Raw genomic sequence first — 27,132 nt, forward strand, 5'->3', positions numbered from 1 at the left:
TCTTTATGTTGCCTAGTGACATAGCTTATTGCAATTGTACTCCCTATGACTATGGGCTACATTTCACAACCCATTTTATCACATTTAACATAGAAAGGTACATCCCTGCAAAGATGCTATCTAGGGAAAACATTACACTATTAGGACTGTCTACCAAAATAAGCAATTCGATGAAGACTTTTGACAGAGCAAGAGCACCATCATCTTGGACAAACACCACCATTTTAAGTTCCAGCTCCCTTTCTAACCTCATGCATTTCAAAGAAATCACTTCTAACAACAAGCAGCTACAAAGAGCAGACAGTAAAATACAGATAAGATAGCTGTATGGTGTAAAGACCAAACTTCACACTCATACAATGGGCCCAAGTAAAACAGTGGGCCGTAATAAGCACATTCCTTTCTCTTTAGGTTCACTAAGATAGGGAAGCTAAAAGCAGACTTGGGGGGTATGACTGCAGCTGCAGAAAGATGTATGGGAACAGACACAAAACTCTCCCTCCCAGATAAGCAAGACAAAGAGACACAGAAACATTCTGAGCCTGTGATAAGCTCTCCCATCCTGAACCCTAAAATACTCTTAGTCTGTAAGAGAGAGGGCTCTTGACCTAACTCGGCCGGAGGCCCCGCTCAGGTTCATTCTTTAAAATAAACCTGTTTCTGACTGATGAGCCCCTTTTCATGTTTCTTTCTTCCTTCTTCAACTCTTACAGCTTTAGGAGAGATCATTGCTCACTGTGCTTGTGTTCAGAAAAAGTTGGATCAGATAGTCCCAGCTTTTCCTAGGATTAAGGAAAACAACTCTGAGCCCTGATGCTTTCCTATGCACTGCAGTATGGATAATACCAGTGGACTCTCATGGTTTAGAAGCCTGTAAAATAAATGTTGAGCATTCCCCAGTCATAGATTTTCTGTGATGCTTTATGTGAGTTCCAGCATATAATCTGAGAACCATTGTTTTCTGCCACTCTATTTCATATGCTTCTCTTTGTCAAAAGGAATGAGAAATATGATGATGGTGACTATGATGACATAGCTACCTAAGTTATTCAGTGGTATTTTAAAGCCACATTGGAAATCAAATCTAATTGTCACACCATTAAAAGAATCAATAGCAAAATTATGAGACCTAAGGAAGAAACCTCTCTTCCCTACTCCTATTCCAAAATTGCATCCTAATTAAGCAGCAAACAGTGACATTAATGATTGCTTATGAATATAGTCAGAGACATAACTGAAGTAACTGTAATAACACACAATTATTCTAAGAATATACTTACGGGAATTACTATGTAAACACAATTTAGATGAAGAGTGGGTATCATGGTGATGCAAGTGGACTATCATTAGTTGCCTCTTGCAGCAGGTAAACAAATGTTAAGCAAGTGAATAATCAAATAAGCATAATAAGCCATATGCATATATTATTTTAGGTTTAAATAACATTATTAGCAATACAAATGGTAATAGCATTCAGTCAGCTCTAAATTGTTGTTTATAAATATTGAACTACTAAAAAGAATCCCTGAGATACACAGAAAAATTATTTTTATTTGTCAAAGATATTACCTCAATTATTCATATTTTTAAAAGCTTGATATTAAAAATCAGATTTGACACATTAAGTTATTAAATAATAAAAGCATTTTTCAGTGATATTTTTCAACTCACACATGAATAAATTATTTAAATATTTAAACGGAGTGCTTTATAAATAAAAACTTTGTCATTTGGTATGTATTATGGCACTATAAATTATTCTGTATTTTATCAAATATTCAATAAAGGTTAATCTTCAGGTTATAGTAGGAAGTAAAGGTTTAAATTCAGAAACAGCTTGATATCTTTTGACATTTGTTCTAGTAATAAACTTTTTTCTTTGTACGGGGAAAAAATTGTTCAAAATGCACCCAGTGGCAATATCTGTTTTCTATGTTTAATTTTAACTTAGTGACAATCGCAATTTTTTTTAGTGCACACTTTATTTTACCTTGCTCCTTTAGTATGAGTATGGAATTTCTTTAATTCACAGATGGAGATGTTCTCTAGAGAAAAATGTCACTTTATAGAAAGTTCCTTGGCTTTCCAGAGAACATTTTTCATCATGGCTGTTTATGAGTTCAAGAGAAAAAGGCAAATCTTTAACAGCATAACTTTTCTCCACATGACCATTCCCTCATTTAACACTCCCCTTTACTACAGCTCTAACCAGCCAGAAGAGACTGCATGAAGCTCTTGAACAACAAAGTTTACATTGAATATTCTCTCTATAAACCTCTTGTACTTCCTTTAGCAGCCTGGTAATACACATATCATATGCAAACACATAATCACCATTATCATCATATATCTCTATTAATCTCTACACCATCCTCATTACAGCTTGTTTACATGATACTTAAATTCCCACATTGTGCCTGCATTCATAAAAGTCAGTGCATAATGTCTTTGAAACACATGTGTAACATAATCTTGTGACAGAGTTAATTATTAAAATGACAAAATAACATAAATAGCATAATTTCATTAATAGTCTTAAATGTTTATGTTAGAGGACTTTTAAAAATACTTTTTCTCAGTTACTGGTTAAGTATTGGAATGAAATCTCAAGTTTGATGACAAAAAAGGAGGTATATAAAATATGAAAGCAACAAAAACCATGAATCAAGGTTTGAGAGCTAAATCCAGTAACTTTGGCAGTGAATTCCATCAACCTTGATCTTCAGGAAAGATAAGGTAGAATTTTCGGTCTCACTTTCCTCAACCATTGATGGGCAGCCTTGTACTTCCTCCATTTCCCACATTCTGAGAGATTAATGGACCTGAATGTGAGCAGGAGAGACATAAATCCTGTTGCATGCTACAGAGTAACCAATTGGCTCAAAGGAACTCAAAAATGGAGCATTTTAACAGTGAGATAATATCAGTTCTCAAGAACATTTCAAAAAAAAACAATCTGGCTGTAGGAATGGATCATCATAACAAGATCCAAGGCTTGAAGCAAATGTTAACATGTCAAAACTTATGGAAATATGGAAGTGCACTAATTTCTGACAAAAACATAGTTTAGTTCGGATAATAGAGAGCAAATAGTAGTCTTAAATACAAACCTCTTCAAGTTGATAATTTCTGTCTATTTATTAAATTCTGTTTCCTTTGAATCATAAGTTTTGCCTCATACCAATTTATTAAGCTAGCAAGCTCACAGAACCAGGTAATATTTGCTAAAATGGTATCACTTAAAGAATACCCTCAAATAGTAATCCCTTATCATTACTACAAGTTGTACATGGATGCTGCCATACCAACTTATGTCTGACTTCAGTGACAAAGGGCTATGTGAGTCACTTTAGGAGATCATAAAATATATAATAAACCACAAGAGTATTGTTAATGAAAATGCCAGAATAGAGACCTCTGAAACTTTTTGCCCCCACAAAATCAATTTTGCAACTGGCAAAAATGTCAGAATCCACTTGTCTGAACTCTGGAAATTAGCCAAAGCTTTTTGGTAATTTGGAGGGCTTTTATTCAACAAATGGCTAAATCTCAGTTTTAAAAAATGGTGAGTTTTATGGGCTTTAACTTGCCCTAGTCTCATTGCCCACTCTCCAGTTTCACATTTAACTTTGAAAAATAGCAGTGTGCATTTCTGTGCAGCCTGGCAGCCACAAGAATGAGTAAAATGGTGCTAGACCTTTTTCAAAGCCTCATTCTCAAATAATTGTCATTATTTGACCTGTCTTTTGGTTCCCTGAAAGACCACAATTAAAATGCCATCTGAAATTGACCATAATGATAGCTTGCTCAGTATAAAAGGCTTTTTCTACATAAGGGGTTTGTTGAAAACAATTACCAGCAAGTGTTATAACTTCATAGTCACCTGAGGCAGTGTGTAACAGTTGGTGAAAATAATAAACTAATAGAATGAGACATTGATAGGGAGTTTAAAAAGTTCCAACACATTCCTGCAAATCTAGCCAGACATGTGCATGTGTACAGCTGTGCACATGCTCTGGAAATACCTGAAAAGACTCTAAGCCCTAACATCTGGCTGATGTTGAGGCTCTATGAAAGCAGGAAATGGAAACTAAGGCAGAGTTATCAGCTGCCTGGATGACTGTGGAAAGTGTACCCCAACATACACACAGAGTCCCTCAGCAAAACATAGAGATTTATTGGTCCCAGGCTGCTTTGGTGTGAATGTTTGTGCCCCTGAACACACAGACATTCATATGCGGAAACATAATCTTTGAAGATGAGACTTTTGGGAGGTGAGTAGATCCTGAAGGTAGAGTCCTCATGGATGGATTTAATTCCTTTATAAAAGAAGGCCTAGAGAGTTGCTTTGCCCCTTCCACCATGTGAGAACACAGCAGGATAGTACTGTCTTATGAACCAGGAAGTGGTCCCTCATCAGACACTTGAATCTGCCAGTGCCTTGATCTCGGACTTTCCCAGCCTACAGAACTGTGAGAAATAAATTTCCATTGTTTATAATCTACCCAGTTTCTGGCATTTTGTTCTAGCAGCCAAAATTGACTAAGACAGTGACATCTAAGAGACTCTCAGTAAAGTCACTAAATTAACAACAAACAAAACAACTATAACTACAACAAACAGTAACAGAAGCAAATGTGTGGGAGTTTTCGGGAGAGTGAACATCTGATTTCCAGAGGTCCAAGAGTACATTGTTTTAAATGTCTAGGTTTTTTTTTAAATGAGAAATGCAAAGAAACAAGAAGATATCTCCTATGCAAAGAGAAAAAAAGCAAAGCACTCAATACACAATGTCTCTGAGAAACACCAGACTTATTAGACAAAGACTTTAAATCAGAGCTATGTCAAATATTTTCAAAGAGCTAAGGAAAACCATATATAAAGAACTATAGAAATCATAAGAATAACGTGTCAAAAAACACAGAATATCAATAAAGAGGTAGATATTATATAATCAATAATTATTATAATCAATTATATAACTGACAAAAATCAATAATAATAATAACTTAGGTTATGGGCACAATATGTAATGATGTAATTTGTGGCAATAACAGCATAAAGAAGAAGTGAGCAGAACTATATAAGATCAAAATTTTTGTATATTATTAAAATTACATTGGCATTAATCCAACCTAAGTTATTGTAAATTAAAATGTTAAATGTAATCCCTAGGGCAACAACTAATAAAATAATTCAAAAATATATAGTAAAAAAAGAAAAGGACATTAATATAATACACTAGAAAATATCTATTTAACAAAATAAGGTAGTAATGGAGGAATAGAGTAATAAGAAAAATACATAAGTCATACAGAAAATAAGTAGCAAAATGGCAACAAACAACCTATCGCTCTGATGATAGGTGTAAATCATAATTATATAATATACGAATAGATTAAATTCTTAAATCAAAAGTAAGAAGTTGGCATATTGTATAAAAACATGGTCTAACCATACGCTGTCTACAAGAGACACATTTTAGATTCAACTACAGAAAAAGGTTAAAAGTAAAAGGATATAAAAGATATACCATATAAACAACCAAAAGAAATCTGAAATGGCTATATTAAATTCAGAAGAATGATTTTCTTTTCTTTTCAACTTTTATTTTAAGTTTGGGGGTACACGTGCAGATGTACAGGTTTGTTACACAGGTAAATCTGTGCCATGGTAGTTTGCTGCACAGATCAATCCATCACCCAGGTATTAAGCCCAGCATCCATTAGCTATTCTTCCTGATGCTCTACCTCCTCTCTCCCCTCCTGACAGGTCCCAGTGTCTGTTGTTCCCTGCCATGTGTCCATGTGTTCTCATCATTCATTTCCCACTTATAAGTGAGAACATGTGGTATTTGGTTTTCTGTCCCAGCACTAGTTTGCTGAGGATAACAGTTTCCAGCTCTAACCGTGTCCCTGCAAAGGCCATGATCTCATTCCTTTTTATGGCTGCATAAAATTCCATGGTGTATATGTACCACATTTTCTTTAGCCAGTCTATCATTGATGGGCATTTGAGTTGATTCCATGTCTTTGCTATTGTGAACAATGCTCCAATGAACATATGCATGTGTGTGTCTTTATAATAGAATCATTTATATTTATTTGGGTATATACCCAGTAATGGGATTGCTGAATCAAATGGCATTTCCAGTTCTAGATCTTTGAGGAATTGCCACACTGTCTTCCACAATGGTTGAACTAATTCACATTCTCATCACTATGTAAAGCATTCCTGTTTTCTCTGCACCCTCGCTAGCATCTGTTGTTTCTTGACTTTTTAATAATCGTTATTCTGACTGGTGTGAGATGGTAATCTCATTGTGGTTTTGATTTGCATTTCTCTACTAATCAGTGATGTTGAGGTTTCTTTCGTGTGTTTGTGGGCCACATGAATGTTTTCTTTGAGAAGTGTCTGTTCATGTCCTTTGCCTGCTTTTTAATGGGGTTGTTTGTTTTTTTACTGAAAATTTGTTTAAGTTTCTGGTAGACTCTGGATATTAGACCTTTGCTGGATGGATAGACTGAAAACATTTTCTCCCATTCTGTAGGTTTCCTGTTCATTCTGATGATAATTTCTTTTGCTGTGCAGAAGCTCTTTAGTTTAATTAGATCCTATTTGTCAATTTTTGCTTTTGGTGCTATTGCTTTCAGTGCTTTAATCATGAAATCTCTGCTCATGTCTATGTCATGAATGTTATTGCCTGGATTTTCTTCTAGAATGTTTATAGTTTTGGGTTTTACATTTAAGTCTTCAATCCATCTTGAGTTAATTTTTGTATAAGGTGTAAGGAAGGGGTCCAGTTTCAATCTTTTGCATATGGGTAGCCAGTTCTTCCAGCACCATTTGTTAAACAGGGAATCCTTTCCCCATAGCTTTGTTTGTCAGGTTTGTCAAAGATCAGATGGTTGTAGATGTGTGGTCTTAATTCTGAGTTCTCTAATATGTTCCATTTGTCTATGTGTCTGTTTCTGAACCAGTACCATGCTGTTTGGGTTATCGTAGCCTTGTAGTATAGATTGAAGTTGGGTAGCATGATGCCTCCAGTTTTGTTCTTTTTGTTTAGAAGTGTCTTGGCTATGTGACCTCTTTTGGGTTATATACTAATTTTAAAATAGTTCCTTCTAGTTTTGTGAAGAATGCCAATGGTAGTTTAATGGGAATAGCATTAAATCTATAAATTACTTTGGTCAGTATGGCCATTTTTACAATACTGCATCATCCTATCCATGAGCATGGAATGTTTTTCCATTTCTTTGTGTCCTCTCTGATTTCTTTGAGCAGTGGTTTGTAGTTCTCCTTGAAGAGGTCCTTCACTTCCCTTGTTAACTGTATTCCTCGGTGTTTTATTCTCTTTGTAGCAACTGTGAATGGAATTTCATTCATAATTTGGCTCTCTACTTGCCAGATGTTGGCATATAGGAGTGCTAGCAATTTTTGCACATTGATTTTGTATCCTGAGATTGCTGAACTCGCTTATCAGCTTAAGGAGCTTTTGGGCTGAGACAATGGGGTTTTCTAGATATAGGATCATGTCTGCTGCAAACAAAGATAATTTGACTTCTTCTCTTCCTATCTGAATATGCTTTCTTTCTTTCTCTTGCCTGATTACCCTAGACAGAAGACAGAATTCTTATTGGAGACAAAGCAGGGCATTTTATAATGAAAAATGGGTCAACCAATCAAGAATATATAAAAACTATAAACATCTGTGCACGTAAAAACAGAGCCCTGAAATATGTGAAGCAAAAGCTAAAATAATTGAAAAGTAGACCATTTAACAATAATAGTTGGAGACTCTAATATTCTACTTTCAAAAATAAATAGAACTATTTGATAGAAGATCAGCAAGAAAATAGAAAACTTGAGCAATTCTATAAACCAACTAGACCTAACAGATACATATGGCACACTTACTCCACCCAACAAAAAAAGAATACACATGCTTCTAAACTACACACAGAACATTCTCCAAGAAAGATAATATTTTAGGTCAGAAAAGAAATCTCAATATACTTAAGAGCATACAAATCATGTAAGTATGTTCTCCAGAAATAACAGAATGATTTAAATTAATAACAGAATGAAATCAGAAAAATACACAAATATGTAGAATTAAATAACAGTCTCCTAAATAACCAATAGGCTAAAGAAGAAATCACAAGAGATGTTAGAAAATACTTTAAATAAATGAAAATAAAAATACAACATATAAAAATGGATGAGATGCTGTTATTTCAGTGCTTGGTAAGAAATGCATAGCTATAAAGCCTAAATTTAAATAAGGAGAGATCTCAACATTAATAATAAGAAGCTACAAGAAGAGAAAACTAAACCCGAAGTAAGCAGAGGAGGAAAATTAGAGAAGAAACAAATAAAATAGAAAATACAAAAACAAAAACAAAAATTAAGAAACAAAAGTCCCTGGAAAGATCAATAAAATTGATAAACTTTTCACTAGATGAACAAAGAAAAAATAAAATTAAAAACTCAATTTACTAAAATGAAGAGTGAACAAGGGTCAGAACTTCTAACCTTATATAAATAAAAAGAATTACAAGGGAATACTATGAATAATTTCATGCTACCAAATTAGATAACATAGAAGAGATGGGCAAATATCTAGAAAGACACAAACTACCAAAGCCAATTCAAGAAGAAATAAAAAATCCAAATAGACTGTAACAAGTAAAGAGAATAAATCAGTAATCAAAAATCTTTCCACAAACAAATGCTCCAGCACGAAAGGCTACTAGTAAATTATGTGAAACATTTAAATGATTAACACTAATACTTCGCAAACTCTTATCAAAAACAAAAGAGGAAGAAACACTTCCCAACTCATTCTATAAGGCCACAATTACCTTAATAAACCAAAACCAGACAAAGACATCATAAGAAAAGCAAACAACAGACCAACATAACTGATGAATATACATCAAGCAACACATTTTAAAAATTTTTCACCATGGTCAAGTGGAATTTATCCTAGGAATGCAAAATTGGTTCAACACATAAACATCAATCAATACAAACACCATATTGATCAAGTAAAGAACAAAAACCACACGACCATGTCAACAGATGCAAAAAAAGATGTGACAAAGTCTTAACACTCTCTTATAATGAAAGTTAGTGGGGGCAGCACACCAACATGGCACATGTATACATACGAAACAAACCTGCACATTGTGCACATGTACCCTAGAACTTAAAGTATAATAAAAAATAAATAAATAAAATGTAAAACTCAAAAAAAAATTAAATCCTAATGATAATAGCTGACGTTTATTAACCATTTACTATGTACCATTTTTTTGCTAGCAACTTCTATGAATTATCTCATTAAATCTTCATAATAATAGCATCAAGAACTACAAATATGTTTTCATATAAGAAGGGAAATAAAATTACTTTATGAGTTTTGCTTTGAGGTTTGAGGAATGAAAACAATGCATGACTTAGAAAATAGTATAATTAAGTGAATTTTATTATTATCATCATCATCATCTCTTAGTTTATAAATGAAAAAACTAAGACTTAAATAATGTAAAAATCAGTTAACAAGGTTAAACAACTGGTAGGTGGTAGAGGAGCTGGGAAGAAATCTGTACCCGTCTGAATCTGGAGCGGGAACCCTTAACTGATGTGTCACTCCAGCAGGTCATCAGTTACTCTACAATACATATTAGTATACTTTATTTAGTGTATTTAGATTTATAGTAGATTTAGACTCTACTGTAAAAACAAGGACTTCAGACACCTGTTAGAAAGTATCCATATCATCTTGTTTGAAAATTGTCCCTCTCTAGTGTTCTTTTCTAAACATGATGATTCAGAACTCCAAACTCTTGAGTCAGGGCAACCTTTAGGGTCAGCATTAATAATTTCTCAATACCTAATAAAGTTGCCTCCTGACTGTCGCTATTATTGAGATTTCTCAAATGCCTTGGCCTGAATTGGGTGTGCACTATGAAAAAAAATGGCAGACATTTCTTTTTGTTAACCTAAAGGAATTTTAAAAACACATATAAACACATTGGTTTGTGACAGATTACCAGGCTCTATGTTTAGCAGGGTTTCCTAAGCAAAACACAAAATCTGTAAATCTACAGAATTAGATAAAACATTGATTCAATCCTTAGATGAGAGTATAATGGATTGTCACTAAATAACTTTTGTCACTGAAAATAAATGATGTAAAAAGTAAAAGTAGGTAAGTTTATAGGATATAAAATCAATATGCAAAAACCAGTTTCATTTCTATACACTGTCAAGGAACAATCTAAAATAAAATCAAGAAAATATCTCATTTAAAGTTGCCTCAAAAACAATAAAGACTTAGGAATAACTTTAATAAGTAAAAATCAAGATTTGTACAATAAAAATGTAAAAAATACAATGTTGAAAGAAATCAAAGAAGACCTAAGTAAACGGAAAGACATGATGCATGATAGCCTGGAAGACTTAATATTGTTAAGATGACAATAGTTACCAAATTGATCTACCAATTCAATGCATTTCCTCTCAAAATTCCAACCACCATTTTTGCAGAAATTTGCAAATTAATACTAAAATACATATGGAAATGGAAGAAACACAAAATAGACAAAAAACTCCTGAAAGAAAATAACAAAATTATAAGACTTACTCTTCCCTAGTAACTTCCTTTCAAACTACAGTACAAGGCTGCAGTAATCAAGAAGATAGTGTGGTACTGTCATAAGCACAGGCAGAAAGATCAATGCAATTGCATTGAGAGTTCAAAAGTAAAACAACACATCTATGAATTTTGACCATGTTAGATAATTCAGTGGGGAAAGTATAGACTTTTCAATATATGGTGCTCAGACAACTGGATAGGTACATGCAAAAGTGGATACCGCATACCATATTAAAATTAACTAAAGATGGATTAAAGACCTAAGTATAAGATATAAACTCTTACAAGGAACAATAAGTGTAAGTCTATGACCTTGGATTAGGCAATGGTTTCTTAGATGTAACACCTAAAACAAAAGCATCCATATAAAGAAGTGAATAAATAAATAAGTACATAGACAGATGGAAGATAGATAGATAGATAGACAGATGACGGGTAGACAGATAATTAAATTTGACTTTATCAAAATTACACAGGCTAGGACAGTAGGGGCAAGTGGCATTAATGGAAGACAGATCCTTAGTTTATGGCACGATCTAAAGGGAAGCAATGAAAATAGGGGTAAGAATAAAAAAATTAAATATATAAATGAAAAACTAGAGGAACTGGAACCATGTAAAAGAGAAAAAAGAAAGCCCAGGGATTTTCCCCAAAATCGTACCATTAATTAGTGTTTAAGGAGAATCCAGGTATCCAGATGACTTTTAGAATTGTTTCTCTTTACCTAGTAAAACAGAGATTTTACTCACTGCAAATGTTCGTTATTAGCAAGAATAGACAATCAAGAAAATATAAACCTTTCTTTCTCTAAAAACTTTGAAAATTAGTGTACTCATTTTCTATTGCTTTCATAACAAATTACTACACACCTAGTGGCTTAAAACAACACAAATGTATTATCTCACAGCTTCTATAAGTCAGAAGTCCAGGCACAGTGTGGTTTAGCTGGTTCTTTGCTTAGATGCACAAAAGGCTGAAATGGAAGTGAGGGTTGTCTGTACTCCTTTCTGAAGGCCCTGAGGATGAATATGCTTTCAAGCTCATTCAAGTGGTTGGCAGAATTCAATTCCATGCAGCCCTAAGAATTCAATTCCACACAGCCCTAAGACTGAGATCCCTGTGTCTTTGCTGGCTGTTAACCAGTGATTGTTCTCCACTTTTAGAGGCCCCTGTATTAATTTCTTGTGATCCCCTTTCTTCATTTCCAAAGCCAGCAATACAAGTCAAGTCCTCAAACTTCAAACCTCTCTAATCTTCCCTTCTGCCTCAGCTCTCCTGCCTTCCACTTCTGCTTTTAACGGCTCATGTGATTACAGTGAGCCCTCTTGAACAGTCCAAGATAATCTTGCGATTTTGAGGTCAGTTGATTAGTAACCCATTTACAAAATCTCTTCACAGCTGTGGCCAGATTAGTCTTTGATTGAATAACCAGAGGATAGGAAATTGGGGGCAAGGGCAGATTTTATAATCTGCCTGCCACAATTAGGTAGACAATAATTTGATTCTCTTTTTCCATTTGCAATATTCCATGGTATTGATCAAAATCTGTAAAGCCTAAAGTAGTTTGAGTCTCTTTAAGCTTCCTGGACTAATTCACTTGAAAGATACTTAAAATCAAAGTGAGCATTCATCATAGTTCCCAGAGTTCATACGCAGATAATTGACATCTACTGGGTATGTTCAAACCAATTTCATTAGTAAAATATCATGGTCACCATCATTTGACAGAATCTCAGTCAAATGATCATGGTTCAAAAGATATATCTTTTGAAATTTGTAATATATTTATTTTAATATATTATAGGATTTTTATGTACTTCTGTTGAGCGTGAATTTTTTCAAATGTGTCTAAATTAATTTGAAGAATATATCCATCTATAAATTTAACAAATAATCAAGCCATCTGCCTATAAAAATAAATTGGCTGCCAAAAGAAAAGCAAATGATGCATAGAAAAAATTTCTATTTTTCAATAGAGAAATTAGAGAATGTATCATTTTTAGCTCTCATCAATACTCTAAGATATCTGACAGCTTGACTATTAATATTCTATTGCAAAATTTCATTGATATGGTATCAGCTAATTCAAATAAGTATCTAAGTTCTCAACTACGATTCCACCACTGACATATAACTCTGAATTTGAAATAGATGGAAAAATAGAACCAATATATTATCCAATACACAGAAGATGTCAAGATTGTTGAGTGACTATGAAAACCTCTTATAGTTCACCCATTTCAAATTCATGCACACAAACAAAAAGACATCAAGGACCTTGGCATTATTAGCTTAACAACGAAAGAATCTGTGCAAGAAACTAAAGCTCTCTGGAAAATACTGCTTGAGACAGAAGGAATCATTAAACACCAAACATGCATGCCCTTGAAATGCCTTACACTATTCCTCAACCACTGCCATAACATCCATCAATGTCTCTCATTTCTGCTGCCTGGTTGGACAGCGGCAGAAATAGGATTGTCAACTGTGAAAGAGTTTGGGTATAGGAAGAAAAAGAAGGCAAGGGAAGAGTTCAGGTGAGCAAAATCAGTAACCTTTGGAAGACATAATTCTTGACATTCACAACATACACTTTTAGCCTATCTTCTTTGTTTCCAGTCATTTCTAGTCATAGCAGACTTTGTTATCGCCTGAGCACAGCAACAATCTCCACCTGGTCTTTATGTGTTTTTTTTTCCATTTGAAATACCATTTCTCTCATCTCTCCATCCATTGAAATATTACTCATCTTTCAACTATTTTCTCAAATGCTCTTTCGCTTTCTGGAGCCAGAGTTTGCCTCTAGTCTCAGAGAAATTTATTCAAACCCAAATTTTGTACCTTTTTCTTTCTGCCAATAAGTAATTGTTTTATTCCCAAACATGTGTCTCAAAGAGATCACAAACACCTTGATATATAGCCTGTAACTTAATACAGGTTGAGTATCCCTTACCTAAAATGCTTGGGACCAGAAGTGTTTTGGGTTTCAGATTTTTTCAGATTTTGGAATATTTGCACACACATTAGAGATGGGACACAAGTCTAAACATAAAATTCATTTATGTTTCATATACACCTTATTCATATAACCTGAAGATAATTTTGTACAATGTTTTAAAATAATTTTGTGCATAAAACAAAGTCTCTGCACATTAAACCATCAGAAACCAAAGGCATCAGGTGTCGAATTTTCCACTTGTGGCATCATATTTGCCCTCAAAAAGTTTCCAGTTTTGGAACACTTTGGATTTCAGATTTTTGGATAAGGGATGATAAACCTGTAGTCTTTATTATCTTAACAACATTATCATGATGTCTTACACACTGGAATTAATAAAAGCTTTTGCATTAAAATTAACAATAATAATCAGCATATATAAATCTAACAACATAAATATACATTTATAATAAATTTTTATTTTAATATTTTTACTTTTAAAATAACACAACTACCATATTAAAAATGGGTTAAGAGGCCTGGTGTGGTGGCTCATGCCTGTAATTCCAGCACTTTGGGAGGCCAAGGTGGGCGGATCACTTGAGGTCAGGAGTTCAAGACCAGTCTGGCCAACATGGTGAAACCCCATCTCTAATAAAAATATAAGGATTAGCCGGCCATGGTGGCACATGCGTGCAATCCCAGCTACTCAAGAGGCTGAGGCAGGAGAATTGCTTGAATCCAGGTTGGGGAGGTTGCAGTGAGACGAGATCATGCCACTGCACTCCAGCCTGAGTGACAGAATGAGACTTTGCCTAAAAAGAAAAAAAAAGGGGGGGGGTAAGTGAAAAAAAGACACTGTAGTTCCATTTCGTTAACACATCTTGTTTGTACTCTCAGTACAAATAAGTACTAAAAGTATTTATTTTAAAGAAAGAGGATTGACTACTGTAACAAAATTTCCCCCTTAATTGAAAGTTCAGATACATGTTTAAATAATAGCATAACAAAGCTGTTTCTGATACAGAAATAAAGTTTGCTTCACTTACGTTTGCTATAAATGTGAACACTGGGCACTAAAATTAAGATTATAATGTATCTGTGTTCTTAGAGGAAGAATTATATTCTTTATTCATTTATGTCCAATATTGAATAGTGTCAGACATAAAATGCTGAATTAATATTTATTGTGAACAGACATGGGGGCAGCAAACTGTAACCCACAGACAAATCCACCTGCCACCTAATTTCGCATATCCTATGAGTTAAGAAGGGTTTTTACATGTTTAAATCATTGACGAATTCAAAAAAATAAATATTTTTAAACATGTAACAATGATATTAATTATACATTTCCATTTTCATAAATAAAAGGTTAACATAACACAGCCATGCTTTATGTATTTTGTATATATGACTGTTTTTATAGTGTAGATGGCAGAGTTGAGTTTTTGGGACATGGACCATATGGCCCAAAAAGCCAAAAATATTTACTATCAGCCCTTTCAATGAAGAGCATGCAGATGCCTGGAATAGGTGAGTTGTTCAATGGAAATTTCTCAGATTACAAACAATATAGATGCTCCCAAGCAACATCTGGAAAACACACACATCGTATCCTTGTCACATTGTGAGCTTTGAAATGTGTACATGCAGATAAGAAAATGGTTGCTGGTTGCTTTTTTCTAACTTTTAATATGTAATCATAAGTACGTGTATATGATTTGTGTCTCTATCACCAGATTGCAAGTCCACCAGGGACAAGAGCTGCATTCTTGTTCACTTTTATATCTTCAGGTCCTGGAAGAGCATGCGGAGCAATACAGATGTTCAGTAAAGAGTTTTCAAAGTAAATATAGAAAGGAATAAATGGACATTAAATTTTCACTGATTTAAAAATAAACAGATATTCAGACTACAGAGTCTGCAGAAACGTAATCTAGAGAGTGAGAATGTGGGATTCTTATCTCCATGTTTGGTCTTTCACAGTTTCTTCTTAATAAAAGAACCCAACTTACCCTGTATGTAGCAGAGCCTACCTATTACTTAGGAATGGATTATGGCTAAGTTTCCCTTCAGAAAGGGCAACATAGAGCAGCTTAGGAGACGCTGTGTTCACTCAGCTGGGAAACTCAGTGATGAACATAATGATTTCGTTAGAAAAACAAGAAAAATCTATAAGCTGGGACCACAAGAGGACTTCGAGATAAAGAGAGGAGGCATTATTTTTTAGGGATAGGGAACTTAGGTGAAGGGATCACAGCAAATTCAATTCTGTCAGTGTTTGGCATAGGGTCCGGCTGCAGCTGCAGGTGGAGTGCAAGGTGAAAACTCTGAGAGAAGGGCTGCTCTCTCCTGGGCCTGAGGAACCAGGAAGGGCAGCCTGGAAGAGCCAGGTATGACACAAAAAAAGAAATTCTATAAAGAAGAGAGCCAGAAAAAAAAAAATGAGTGCCCCATGTTCTGTGAATAATCTCTATCCACGTCTCTGGCCTAAATGGAAACCTGCATGTGTAGGGAGCCCTTCTAGCAGCTAAGCCCAGAGGAATTGAATTGATATTTTGACTGCTGCCCACAGCATACAAAAGTTTGTCATTTGAGGCTGGACCTGGTGACTCACTCCTATAATCCCAGCACTTTGGGATGCTGAGGCGGGGAGATCACCTGAGGCGGGAGTTCGAGACCAACCTGGCCAACATGGACAACCTCATCTCTACTAAAAGTAGAAAAATTAGCCAGGTGTGGTGGCACATGCCTGTAATCCCAGCAACTCAGGAGACTGACACAGGAGAATTGCTTCAACCTGGGAGGCAGAGGCTGTAGCGAGCTGAGATCACGCCACTACACTCCAGCTTGGGCAACAGGGCCAGACTGTGTCTCCGGAAAAAAAAAAAAAAAGTTTGTCATTTCAGTCTACGCAACTTAATCATGTGCTTAAACAAATTATCACCATGCTTTGAAAAAATATATATAACGCATCCCAGAGCCTCCATTCACACATCCAGGATAAAATTCAAAATTGTATGACAAAGAACTAGGACAACATAATCATACATGGGAAAATTTAATCAGCAGCAGGTAAATCTGAGATGATGCACACAAGGATTTTAAAACTCCCATTGTAATTATGCACAGTGAAGTAAGGGAAAATATTCTTAAAATGAATGAAAAGATAACAGAGAACTTTTTTAAACTAAAACAACCAATTAAAAATTTTAGAATTGAAAAATACAATGCAGGCAATCCCTGACTTACAATGGTTCCACTTAGGATTTTTCTGCTTTATGATGGTGAAAAAGTGACGTATCTTCAGAGGGACACAACCACTCTATTTTTCACTTTCAGTACAATATGCAATAAATTACATGAGGTATTCAATGCTTACTATGAAGTAGGCTTTGTGCTAGATGATTTGACCCAACCGTAGGCTAACTTATATGTTCTTGGCAAGTTTAAGGTAGGCTAGGCTAAGCTATGATTCTCAGTAGGTTGGGTGTATTAAATGCATTTTCAACTTATGATGGATTTATTGAGACATAATCCTATTGTAATTTGAGGAGCATCTATAGTTGATTTCTTTTTTAATCACTGGATAGGATTATCAGTAGAATGAAGGTAACAATGGAAAAAAATCACAGAACTTGAAGATAGATCAATTGAAATTATGCACTCTGAAAAACAGAAAACAAAATCAAACTATATGGAGAGATTTCATCTAACAGCATGTTAGACTTACAGACTAACACATTGATGATTGAACTACAAAAAGGAAATGAAAGAGAGAATGGGACAGAAGAAATGTCTGAATAAACAAGAGCAAAATACTTTTCAAAATTGGCAGACAGCCTACATTTCAGATTCAAGAAATTTAGTTAACATAAGTACAATAAAATTTAAAATGTTCGTGCTGAAATCCAAAAATAAAGACCGAATTTTGAAAGCATCAAAACAACAAAGATATATTACACACAGAAAAAAAAAGAAATTGTGGATATCATGGTAGAAACTAGGTGAAGACAGCAAAATAATGTCTTTAAAGCACTAAAAGAAAAAAAAATCATGAAAAAATATATATCCAGTAGGAATACATTTCAAGAATGAAGGCAAAATAAAAACATTTTCAGGGGAAAAACTAACATAATTTATCACCAGCAGAACTGCACTACAAGAAATACTAAAGGAATTTCTTCAAGCTGAAGAGAAATGATACCAGAGACAAACTCGGATAGGTAGAAGAAATAAAGAGTGCTGCAAATAACAAATATGATAAAAGAATATCTTCTTTTAAATCTATTTTTAATGCTTTCTAAAGCAAATACTATAACATTGATTTGTAGGGTTTATAATATATAAAGATTATAGAACCAATATATGTGAACACTATAGAACAAAATAAAAATATCGGATGGTGTTTAATAGTGTACATGTTTCATAATATATGAATTTTAGATCTAACAAATGATCAGAATAACAAAAGCTCTAATATCCTCATTTAAAACTGATTTTAAATGCCCAAATTAGGAAATAATAATCTGTGGCATAATGGGAAATATTTTTCAAATAAATTGTTTTTTAATCTTTGATAGACTTAAAGTGAATTACACAATTAAAAACCCCTTTATCACCTTTAATAACAACTGAACTCCAAAATTACTTAAAACATTCATATTTGTATTCCCATCTTTAAAAGTAGTTTCACCATCCTTACAAAGATGTATTTGATTTTGTTGTAGTACTAATATTTTATCTATATGCAATGTTACATTCTCTTAAAAATCAGTACTACATTTTAATCATTCTTTCCCTGAGCTTTACTAGACTTCAAATATTGACAACAGTGATGTTTTTAACGTTCTAACGGATTCTCAAACTTGCCACTCAAGGCATTGATTACATAATGAAAAATATAATTTTGGAGCACCAGCAAATCATTTCAAGAGTAAGTTAATCAAAACTTTGGTTAATACTTATGAAATAAGAATTTTTGAGTAAAGACAGGATTCAGAACACTTTTCTATGAATATGTTCCAACAGCTAATATCTACAGCCAGAACACTTGCTTACTTAAAATTACTGCTAGAGACTACTTACATGTTAACATTCAATTGTATTTGTAAGAGATGCATGACTATTACCAAAGTTACCAGCCTTCAATTAGTTATGCAGGCAATATTTTGTCTCTTTTTCCTATGCAGCTTGCATTATTATTATCTCTGTTTTACAGATGAGGAAACTGAGACTACAAAACGAGCTGATGCACGGCTAGGATTCAAACTCATCTAGTCTGACTCCAGAGATTTTAAGTCATCCCACATGATATCGTTCTATGGTATCTGCCTATACAACATCTCAGTTTTGATGTGAATTGCCCCATTTTACCTCTTGACTAGGCAATTAAAAATATGCATGAAAAAACGAGGGAAAATGGCAGAAAGGAAAGAGAGAGAAGAAAATTGGGAAGCACAGTGTCTTCTGAAGCTATTTAACTCCACAGTAAGGAGGCAAGCAAGAGGAATTCAGTAAGAGCCACTGACAAACAAAAGTCTACAGTAAATAAATATGTGCTGTGAAAAACCTTGAGTAAAAGAAAGAAACAAAGGAGAAACATATGGAATCAGCAATCTGTAAGACTGCAATGGCCGTTAGATTGGGAGCAAGATTCAATATCACCATCTAACATAACTGAATCTGTAATAAAGGTTTCCTATATTGCAGTTAGTGCTTGTTACTATTTGTGAAGGTAATAAAACTGGCTGATTCCTAAAAATGGTCAAGAATTCTAAACAAAAGTAATTTTTGACATTAAAGCCAAACAAATTAAGAAATTCCATCTTATCAATATAGAGGTAACATTAGCAACACCAAAATTATTCAGAAATGGACTAAACATCAATTTTTGAGTGCCAGGTTTTCTATAAGCTCTATCAACAATTTTTCATGTAGTTCTTAAAATAACCATCTTAAAAATTTAGCATCATTATTTCCCCTCTTAAAATTGTGAAAACTAAGGCTCAAAACTTAATTTAAGATTTTACAGCTAGGGAGGGACAGACCAGGGAGTCTACTGTGCATGTGTAATATTTATGAAAACACTGCCAAACTAACATCCAATGCCTGAACATTTGCTTGTTTCAAATTACCTCCAGGGCAAAAACCATATTTTAATATTTAATTGAATTTATTTGAGGGAAGTATCACTTATAAAAATAACTAGCTTTTAGTTATGCAAGGAAATGTGTTACCTCTTTTTCTACCACGTGTAAACTTATCAGATGAGGGCAGGCATGGAGTCCATTTTTGCTCCCTAATACATCTTAAACACCCACTACCCAATGTTGAATGAATGGAGTTTATTAGTTAATAAATGAAGAAATTTCTGGCTCCAGAGCTACCTCAAAGTCTAGAGAGCAGTTCAGCAGAGCTTTCTAGTCCACTTGATTAAACAAGTGGACTAGACAGAGCTGAAATCAGTCCAGCCAAAATAAAAGTAATTTGACTAATTAATCCAGGTATATTGTCCCATTTATGTTTTACAATTTCCAAAAAGAATAAGAAAAACTGGAAAATCCCAATTATTCTCTAAATAGACCTATTGGAATCCAAGGAACCCAATTATGAGAATCTGATGTGATATTTTAAAATCATAAATATTTTGAAACTGGTTAAAGAATGCATAAAATTAGACATTTTAATTACAAATATGTAAATATCAGACAAGATTCTGCTTCCCTAATTAAACATTTGGCGGGGAATGGAAGAAAGGGAGGTGGGAAAGAACAAAGAAGGAAGGGAGGGAAGGAAGGAAAGGAGGAAGGGAGAGAGGGGAGAAAATAAATTTAAAGCATTTACCAGACACATCACCACTGTGATCATAAAATGGAGGTGATAGACCAGTCATCCCATTTCTCTTTGTCCAACTAGGTTGCAGACTCTGATCTTCAGCCATATTACAGAGACCATCCTCAAAATCACATCTTTCATAATTCAAACCTAATGAGAAAGAAGAAAAATTGGTTTTCACAACTGTGTTTAGCTTTTTTAAAAATAAGACAATAGCAGAAAAATAAAGTTTAGCAACAAATGACAAACATAAGTCAACATAAAGATTATTCCTTATAAGTCTAAGTCTACTTTATTAATGCAAAGCTTTTTATGCATCCAATACTCTAATAAGTTACCACAACGAGAAACAGTGTGTTCTAATAGAAAGAATGCCACACGACATAGGATCAGAAGACTGAGGACCTCATCCTGATTTTGATTCTTATTAACTGAGTGTCTTAGCTTAACTATTCAACCATAGCAAGCCTTTTCTTTACTTGCAAAATTAGAACAATAACATCCTGTCCTGTGTCTCTCAGGCAATTGCTATGAAGATCTATGATATAATACATATAAAAATGCAGTTGGCCCTCTGCATCTATGGACTCCTCATCTGTGGATTCAATCAATGGCAGATAAAAAATATTTGGGAAAAAAATTGCATCTGTACTGAACATGTACAGATTTTTTCTTGTTATTGCCTAAAGAATACCAAGTATTTACACAGTATTAATATTTACATTGTCTGAGGTATTATAAATTGTCTAGAGATGATTTAAAGTACACGGGAGGATATGCATAGGTTATATGCAAATACATCATTTTATATCACAGACTTGCTATCCATGGATAGCAAGAGGCCATTATACCTTAAAACTGTTAGGTACCATAACTTATAAGGAATTATTATTAAGGTTACATCTTAAAACTCAGCTTCCATCTTTGTGCCATGCAAGCATATCAGAATTTCAGGTTTGGGCAGATCAAATCACAGAGACCCCTCCGATGGAAACTCAACCATCAGTGGCTGAGACATACTCCTGAAATTAAGTACAGCACCTCATCATTGAATCTGTGTTTGAGGAAAGTTTAGTGTTTTCAATCACAACAAAGACATTTCTGACTCTTTCTCTGGGTGATCCAAGAACTGGGGAGAAACAGAAGAACTGGAGCACATTTGTTCATAATATCTACCCATGTAATGTCTAGGAATGTCACATTCTAAAAATAGATGATCTCAACCACAAATGGTCCCTCCCCAGGTTGTGTTCCTCAGCAACTGTAAAGATGATCCTTTTGAAGCAGGGGAATGATAACCACTTATTTTCTGCTCACAGCCCTGCTGACCAAAACAGGATCTGGTCCAGTCAGGATGAAGTGAAGAAGCCGGCAGAAACCCGCAGATAGCTACAAAACAATCCCTAGCTGCTCCCATTGCTCATTAGCATAAGACACTCCCACTAGTGCCATGACAGTTTCGAAATGCCGTGGCAATGACCCAAAAGTTACCATTCCCTTTCTAGAGATTTCTTTCTTTCTTTCTCGCTTGCTTTCTCTTTCTTCCCTTTTTTTTTTTTTTTTCTTTGAGACGGCATTTTGCTCTTGTTGCCCAGGCTGGAGTGCAATGGCACGATCTTGGCTCACCACAACCTCTGCCTTCTGGGTTCAAGCAATTCTCCTGCCTCTGCCTCCCAAGTAGCTGGGATTACAGGCATGCACCAACATGCCTGGCTAATTTTGTATTTTTAGTAGAGATGGGTTTTCTCCATGTTGGTCAGGCTGGTCTCGAACTCCTGACTTCAGGTGATCCACCTGCCTCGGCCTCCCAAAGTGCTGGGATTACAGGCATGAGCAACCGCACTCGGCCCTTTTCTAGGGATTTCTAAATAGCCTGCCCCTCAATTTGCATTAATCTGCTCCTTAATTTGCACGTAAATAACAATGGGTATAACTGCAGTTGCCAACACCCTGCAAGCATGTCTCCAGGTGCACTACCTATGAGTTAGTCCTGCTCCGCATGAAGCAGCTACAATTCAGTAAAATAAAAGATTGATGTTTAACAGCACCAGCTCAACTCTGAATTTTTTTTTTTTTTTTTTTTTTTGAGACAGAATTTCTTTCTGTTGCCCAGGCTGAAGTGCAGTGGTGCAATCTCGGCTTGCCACAACCTCCACCTCCTGGTTCAAGTGATTCTCCTACCTCAGCCTCCAGAGTAGCTGGGATTACAGGTGTGTGCTGCCATGCCCAGCTGTCTTTTTTTTTCTTTTTTTTGTATTTTTAGTAGAGACAGGGTTTCACCATGCTGGCCAAGCTGGTCTCGAACTCCTGACCTCAAGTGATCCACCCACCTCAGCCTCTCAAAGTACTGGGATTACAGGCACGAGACACCACACCCAGCCTGAATTTTTTTTTTAATTTCCACAATTCACATTTAATACTTTTGCTGTAGCCAATATATTTTACATAATGCTTTGTTCTCCTTTCTTGTTTTTTCACCCTTTAGTTCAGAATAACATGTTTCATAGTGGCAAAAAGGAGCAAAATATATTCTCCTAATTTCCTTAACTCTAATCCTCTTTTAAGCTTGACTCAGAGTTGCCTAACAAAACAGATTAAAAATAAGATTAATACAGTGAGCTTGGAGAAAGTAGAAAGAACAAACTTTAAAAAACCATGGAGATTTTACACTTTCTGTTCCATCACCAGAACCACTTGGCTTTGAGATTTCCACATTTTTGTAAATTACTTGAACAAAACTCTGTTGCAGTAGAAAGTGGCTTTTAATTGCATTGAACTTGAACTCTGCACCTGCACAGAAGCAGACCTTGAGCATGATTTTAATAATTGTTGAACAATTGACTATATATCCAAAGCATTTCCACTATGACTCTGAAACTTCTTTTAGTGAATTCTTTCCTGGGTGAATCTGAGAACCCTCCCAGGCTAAGCCCTAATTTCAGGGCTCATTTGCATGCCTGCATCACTCTGACAAGTTCCTTCATTTCCTGACTAGTTGCACTAGCTGTAGCTGGAGCAAACATGCTGGTTAATAGTTCAACAGTGCTTGGCAACCCACTCAAAAGAACATAATTTTCATTTCATCCTATCACAAAACAATTACCTCAATAAATTGCAGCAATAAGGAACCTTGTTATTATTACAGAATACCACTGGTTGTCAAAATCTTTCAAAATAAGGGATCTAGGAGTAAAATCAATAAAACAGGCCATTGATGATGAAGCTTGCATGTCTGTGGGTTCAGCGTCTGTGGATTCAGCCAATCACATTCCGTGAACCCTGCTTCATCACGATGGCCTATTCCATTAATTTTACTCCTAGATCCCTTATTTTTTTAAAAATTTGCCAACCAGCTGTATTGTATAATAACAACAAGAATACTCATTGCTACAATTTATTGAGGTAATTGTTCTGTGCTGGGATTCCACTTGAAGTAACTTACTTCTTTTTCTTTTCTTTTTTTTTTTTTTTTTTTTTTTTTTGAGACGGAGTCTCGCTATGTCTCCCAGGCTGGAGTGCAGCAGCGTGATCTCAGCTCACTGCAACCTCCGCCTCCCAGGTTCATGCCATTCTCCTGCCTCAGCCTCCCAAGTAGCTGGGACTACAGGCACCTGCTCCACACCTGGCTAATATTTTGTATTTTTAGTAGAGATGGGGTTTCACCGTGTTAGCCAGGATGGTCTCCATCTCCTGACCTCGTGATCCGCCCACCTCAGCCTCCCAAAGTGCTGGCATTATAGGCGTGAGCCACCGCGCCCGGCCGAAGTAACTTATTTCTTATGAAGCAAGAAGAAAGCTTCATGTGAAGCAAGAAGAAAGCCTCATGAAGCAAGCCTATTCTTCCATTTTAAAGATGAGATAACTCAGATGATGTCTTGCAGACTTTAAGCAACTTGCTCAAGATAGACCAGCTAGTATGTGCTAGTGTGGAGAACGGAACACAAGTTTTTGTACTCCAGAACCATAGCTCTTAAAGCTCTCCTCTGAGGCATAATTATTAATCCACTGTCCCATTTTTATTACTGAACTAGAATTAAAGCTCTATCGGAGCTCCTAGTCAGCCTAAGGAATAGATAGAGTTGATGTCATTCTCTTCAAAAGCAAAGAAATTCTATTAGTCAGTGAATCATACTATGATTAAATATACAATTTCTATGAGGCCTTTGAAATATTTTGGATAGCTGGAATATCCAAATTATTACCTTATAGACTCCTAGTTATCCAGGGAATCTGGTTGAACAAAAAAGGGAACTAAATTATATAGTCACTTGTATATGTGTTTGTGTGAATGTGAGATTCAATTAGCTATGCATGTATTGACCTAAGTATGTATCTATTTTCAAGTTTCTTTTGGTTCTCAACAATTTTTACGATGACCAAGGATTATAAAATCTTCTAAATTATTTTATCACCATATTTCAAGAATTATGTGTATGATACAAACAAATGGAAGAACATTCCATGCTCATGGGTTGGAAGAATCAATATCGTGAAAATGGCCATACTGCCCAAGGTAATTTATAGATTCAATGCCATCCCCATTAAGCTACCAGTGACTTTCTTCACAGAATTGGAAAAAACTACTTTAAAGTTCATATGGAACCAAAAAAGAGCCCGTATCACCAAGTCAATCCTAAGCAAAAAGAACAAAGCTGGAGGCATCACGCTACCTGACTTCAAACTATACTACAAGGCTACAGTAACAAAAACAGCATGGTACTGGTACCACAACAGACATAGATCAATGGAACAGAACAGAGCCCTCAGAAATGATGCCGCATATCTACAACTATCTGATGTTTGACAAACCTGACAAAAACAAGAAATGGGGAAAGGATTCCCTATTTAATAAATGGTGCTGGGAAAACTGGCTAGCCATATGTAGAAAGCTGAAACTGGATCCCTTCCTTACACCTTATACAAAAATTAATTCAAGATGGATTAAAGACTTAAATGTTAGACCTAAGACCATTAAAATCCTACAAGAAAACCTAGGCAATACCATTCAGGACATAGGCATTGGCAAGGACTTCATGTCTAAAACACCAAAAGCAATGGCAACAAAAGCCAAAATTGACAAATGGGACCTAATTAAACTAAAGACCTTCTGCACAGCAAAAGAAACTACCATCAAAGTCAACAGGCAACCTACAGAATGGGAGAAAATTTTTGCAACCTACTCATCTGACAAAGGGCTAATATCCAGAATCTACAATCAACTCAAACAAATTTACGAAAAAAAAACAAACAACCCCATCAAAAAGTGGGTGAAGGACATGAACAGACACTTCTCAAAAGAAGACATTTATGCAGCCAAAAAACACATGAAGAAATGCTCATCATCACTGGCTATCAGAGAAATGCAAATCAAAACCACAGTGAGATACCATCTCACACCAGTTAGAATGGCCATCATTAAAAAATCAGGAAACAACAGATGCTGGAGAGGAAGTGGAGAAATAGGAACACTTTTACACTGTTGGTGGGACTGTAAACTAGTTCAACCATTGTGGAAGTCAGTGTGGTGATTCCTCAGGGATCTAGAACTAGAAATACCATTTGACCCAGCCATCCCATTACTGGGTATATACCCAAAGGACTATAAATCATGCTGCTATAAAGACACATGCACACGTATGTTTATTGCAGCACTATTCACAATAGCAAAGACTTGGAACCAACCCAAATGTCCATCAACGATAGACTGGATTAAGAAAATGTGGCACATATACACCATGGAATACTATGCAGCCATAAAAAATGATGAGTTCATGCCCTTTGTAGGGACATGGATGAAACTGGAAAACATCATTCTCAGTAAACTATCGCAAGAACAAAAAACCAAACACTGCATGTTCTCACTCATAGGTGGGAATTGAACAATGAGAACTCATGGACACAGGAAGGGGAACATCACACTCCAGGGACTGTTGTGGGGTTGGGGGAGGGGGGAGGGACAGCATTAGGAGATATACCTAATGCTAAATGACGAGTTAATGGGTGCAGGAAATCAACATGGCACATGGATACATATGTAACAAACCTGCACATTGTGCACATGTACCCTAAAACCTAAAGTATAATTAAAAAAAAAAAAAAGAAAGATACACACATTCTCACACAGGTGGCCAAACATTTTTTAAATACCGTTTCCCTGCAATACAATTACTTAGTTGATGTCTGTTTGCAATGTTGTTTTTTTTTAATACACAAGATAATGATAATTTCTGAGTGTAAGAACTAGAAAGAAATAGCTAAATAAAACATTTATTCATCTAAATAGTCTCAACAAGGCTTCTATTTGTTACAAAATTAATCTAATGAGCACAGGTTTTCAATTAATTCTTACCAAAAAAAAAAAGCAATCCTGAACTTCTAATAAGTTCCAGATGACTCAAATATACATCAGAAAATTTTCTGAGTACTCATTTTCCCCAATAGAGAATTACACATTTTAAACAATTTGAATAATTTTCCTTGAATTACAGCTGGTTTACCTTTTAACTTCATATGCCACACATCCACATTCAAGTCTGAAACTATCTGTGTAATAAAATCTGTCACAATGTAGATTGCAGCCATCACTAAATAGTGTGAAGTAATAACGCCAAAGTTGGACAATATAATGAACAATTAGGAGTGCTATACAGGAACTTATCAGTAGAATACAAGTTCCTGGACTTTTTGAACT

The 27,132-nt window shown here is 35.1% G+C and overlaps 1 protein-coding gene across 1 annotated transcript in view; it reads right to left on the reverse strand.

The window, feature by feature from the left end:
- MALRD1 (MAM and LDL receptor class A domain containing 1) overlaps positions 1-27,132 on the reverse strand; it is a 682,931-nt gene that overhangs the window by 637,142 nt on the left and 18,657 nt on the right. Inside the window, exon 2 of the mRNA XM_012499583.2 lies at positions 20,451-20,591. Coding sequence (XP_012355037.2) covers positions 20,451-20,591 — 141 coding nt within the window. The remainder of the gene's footprint in view (positions 1-20,450; positions 20,592-27,132) is intronic.

Source organism: Nomascus leucogenys, chromosome 9 (assembly GCF_006542625.1).
Source record: "Nomascus leucogenys isolate Asia chromosome 9, Asia_NLE_v1, whole genome shotgun sequence".
Lineage (NCBI taxonomy): Eukaryota > Metazoa > Chordata > Mammalia > Primates > Hylobatidae > Nomascus > Nomascus leucogenys.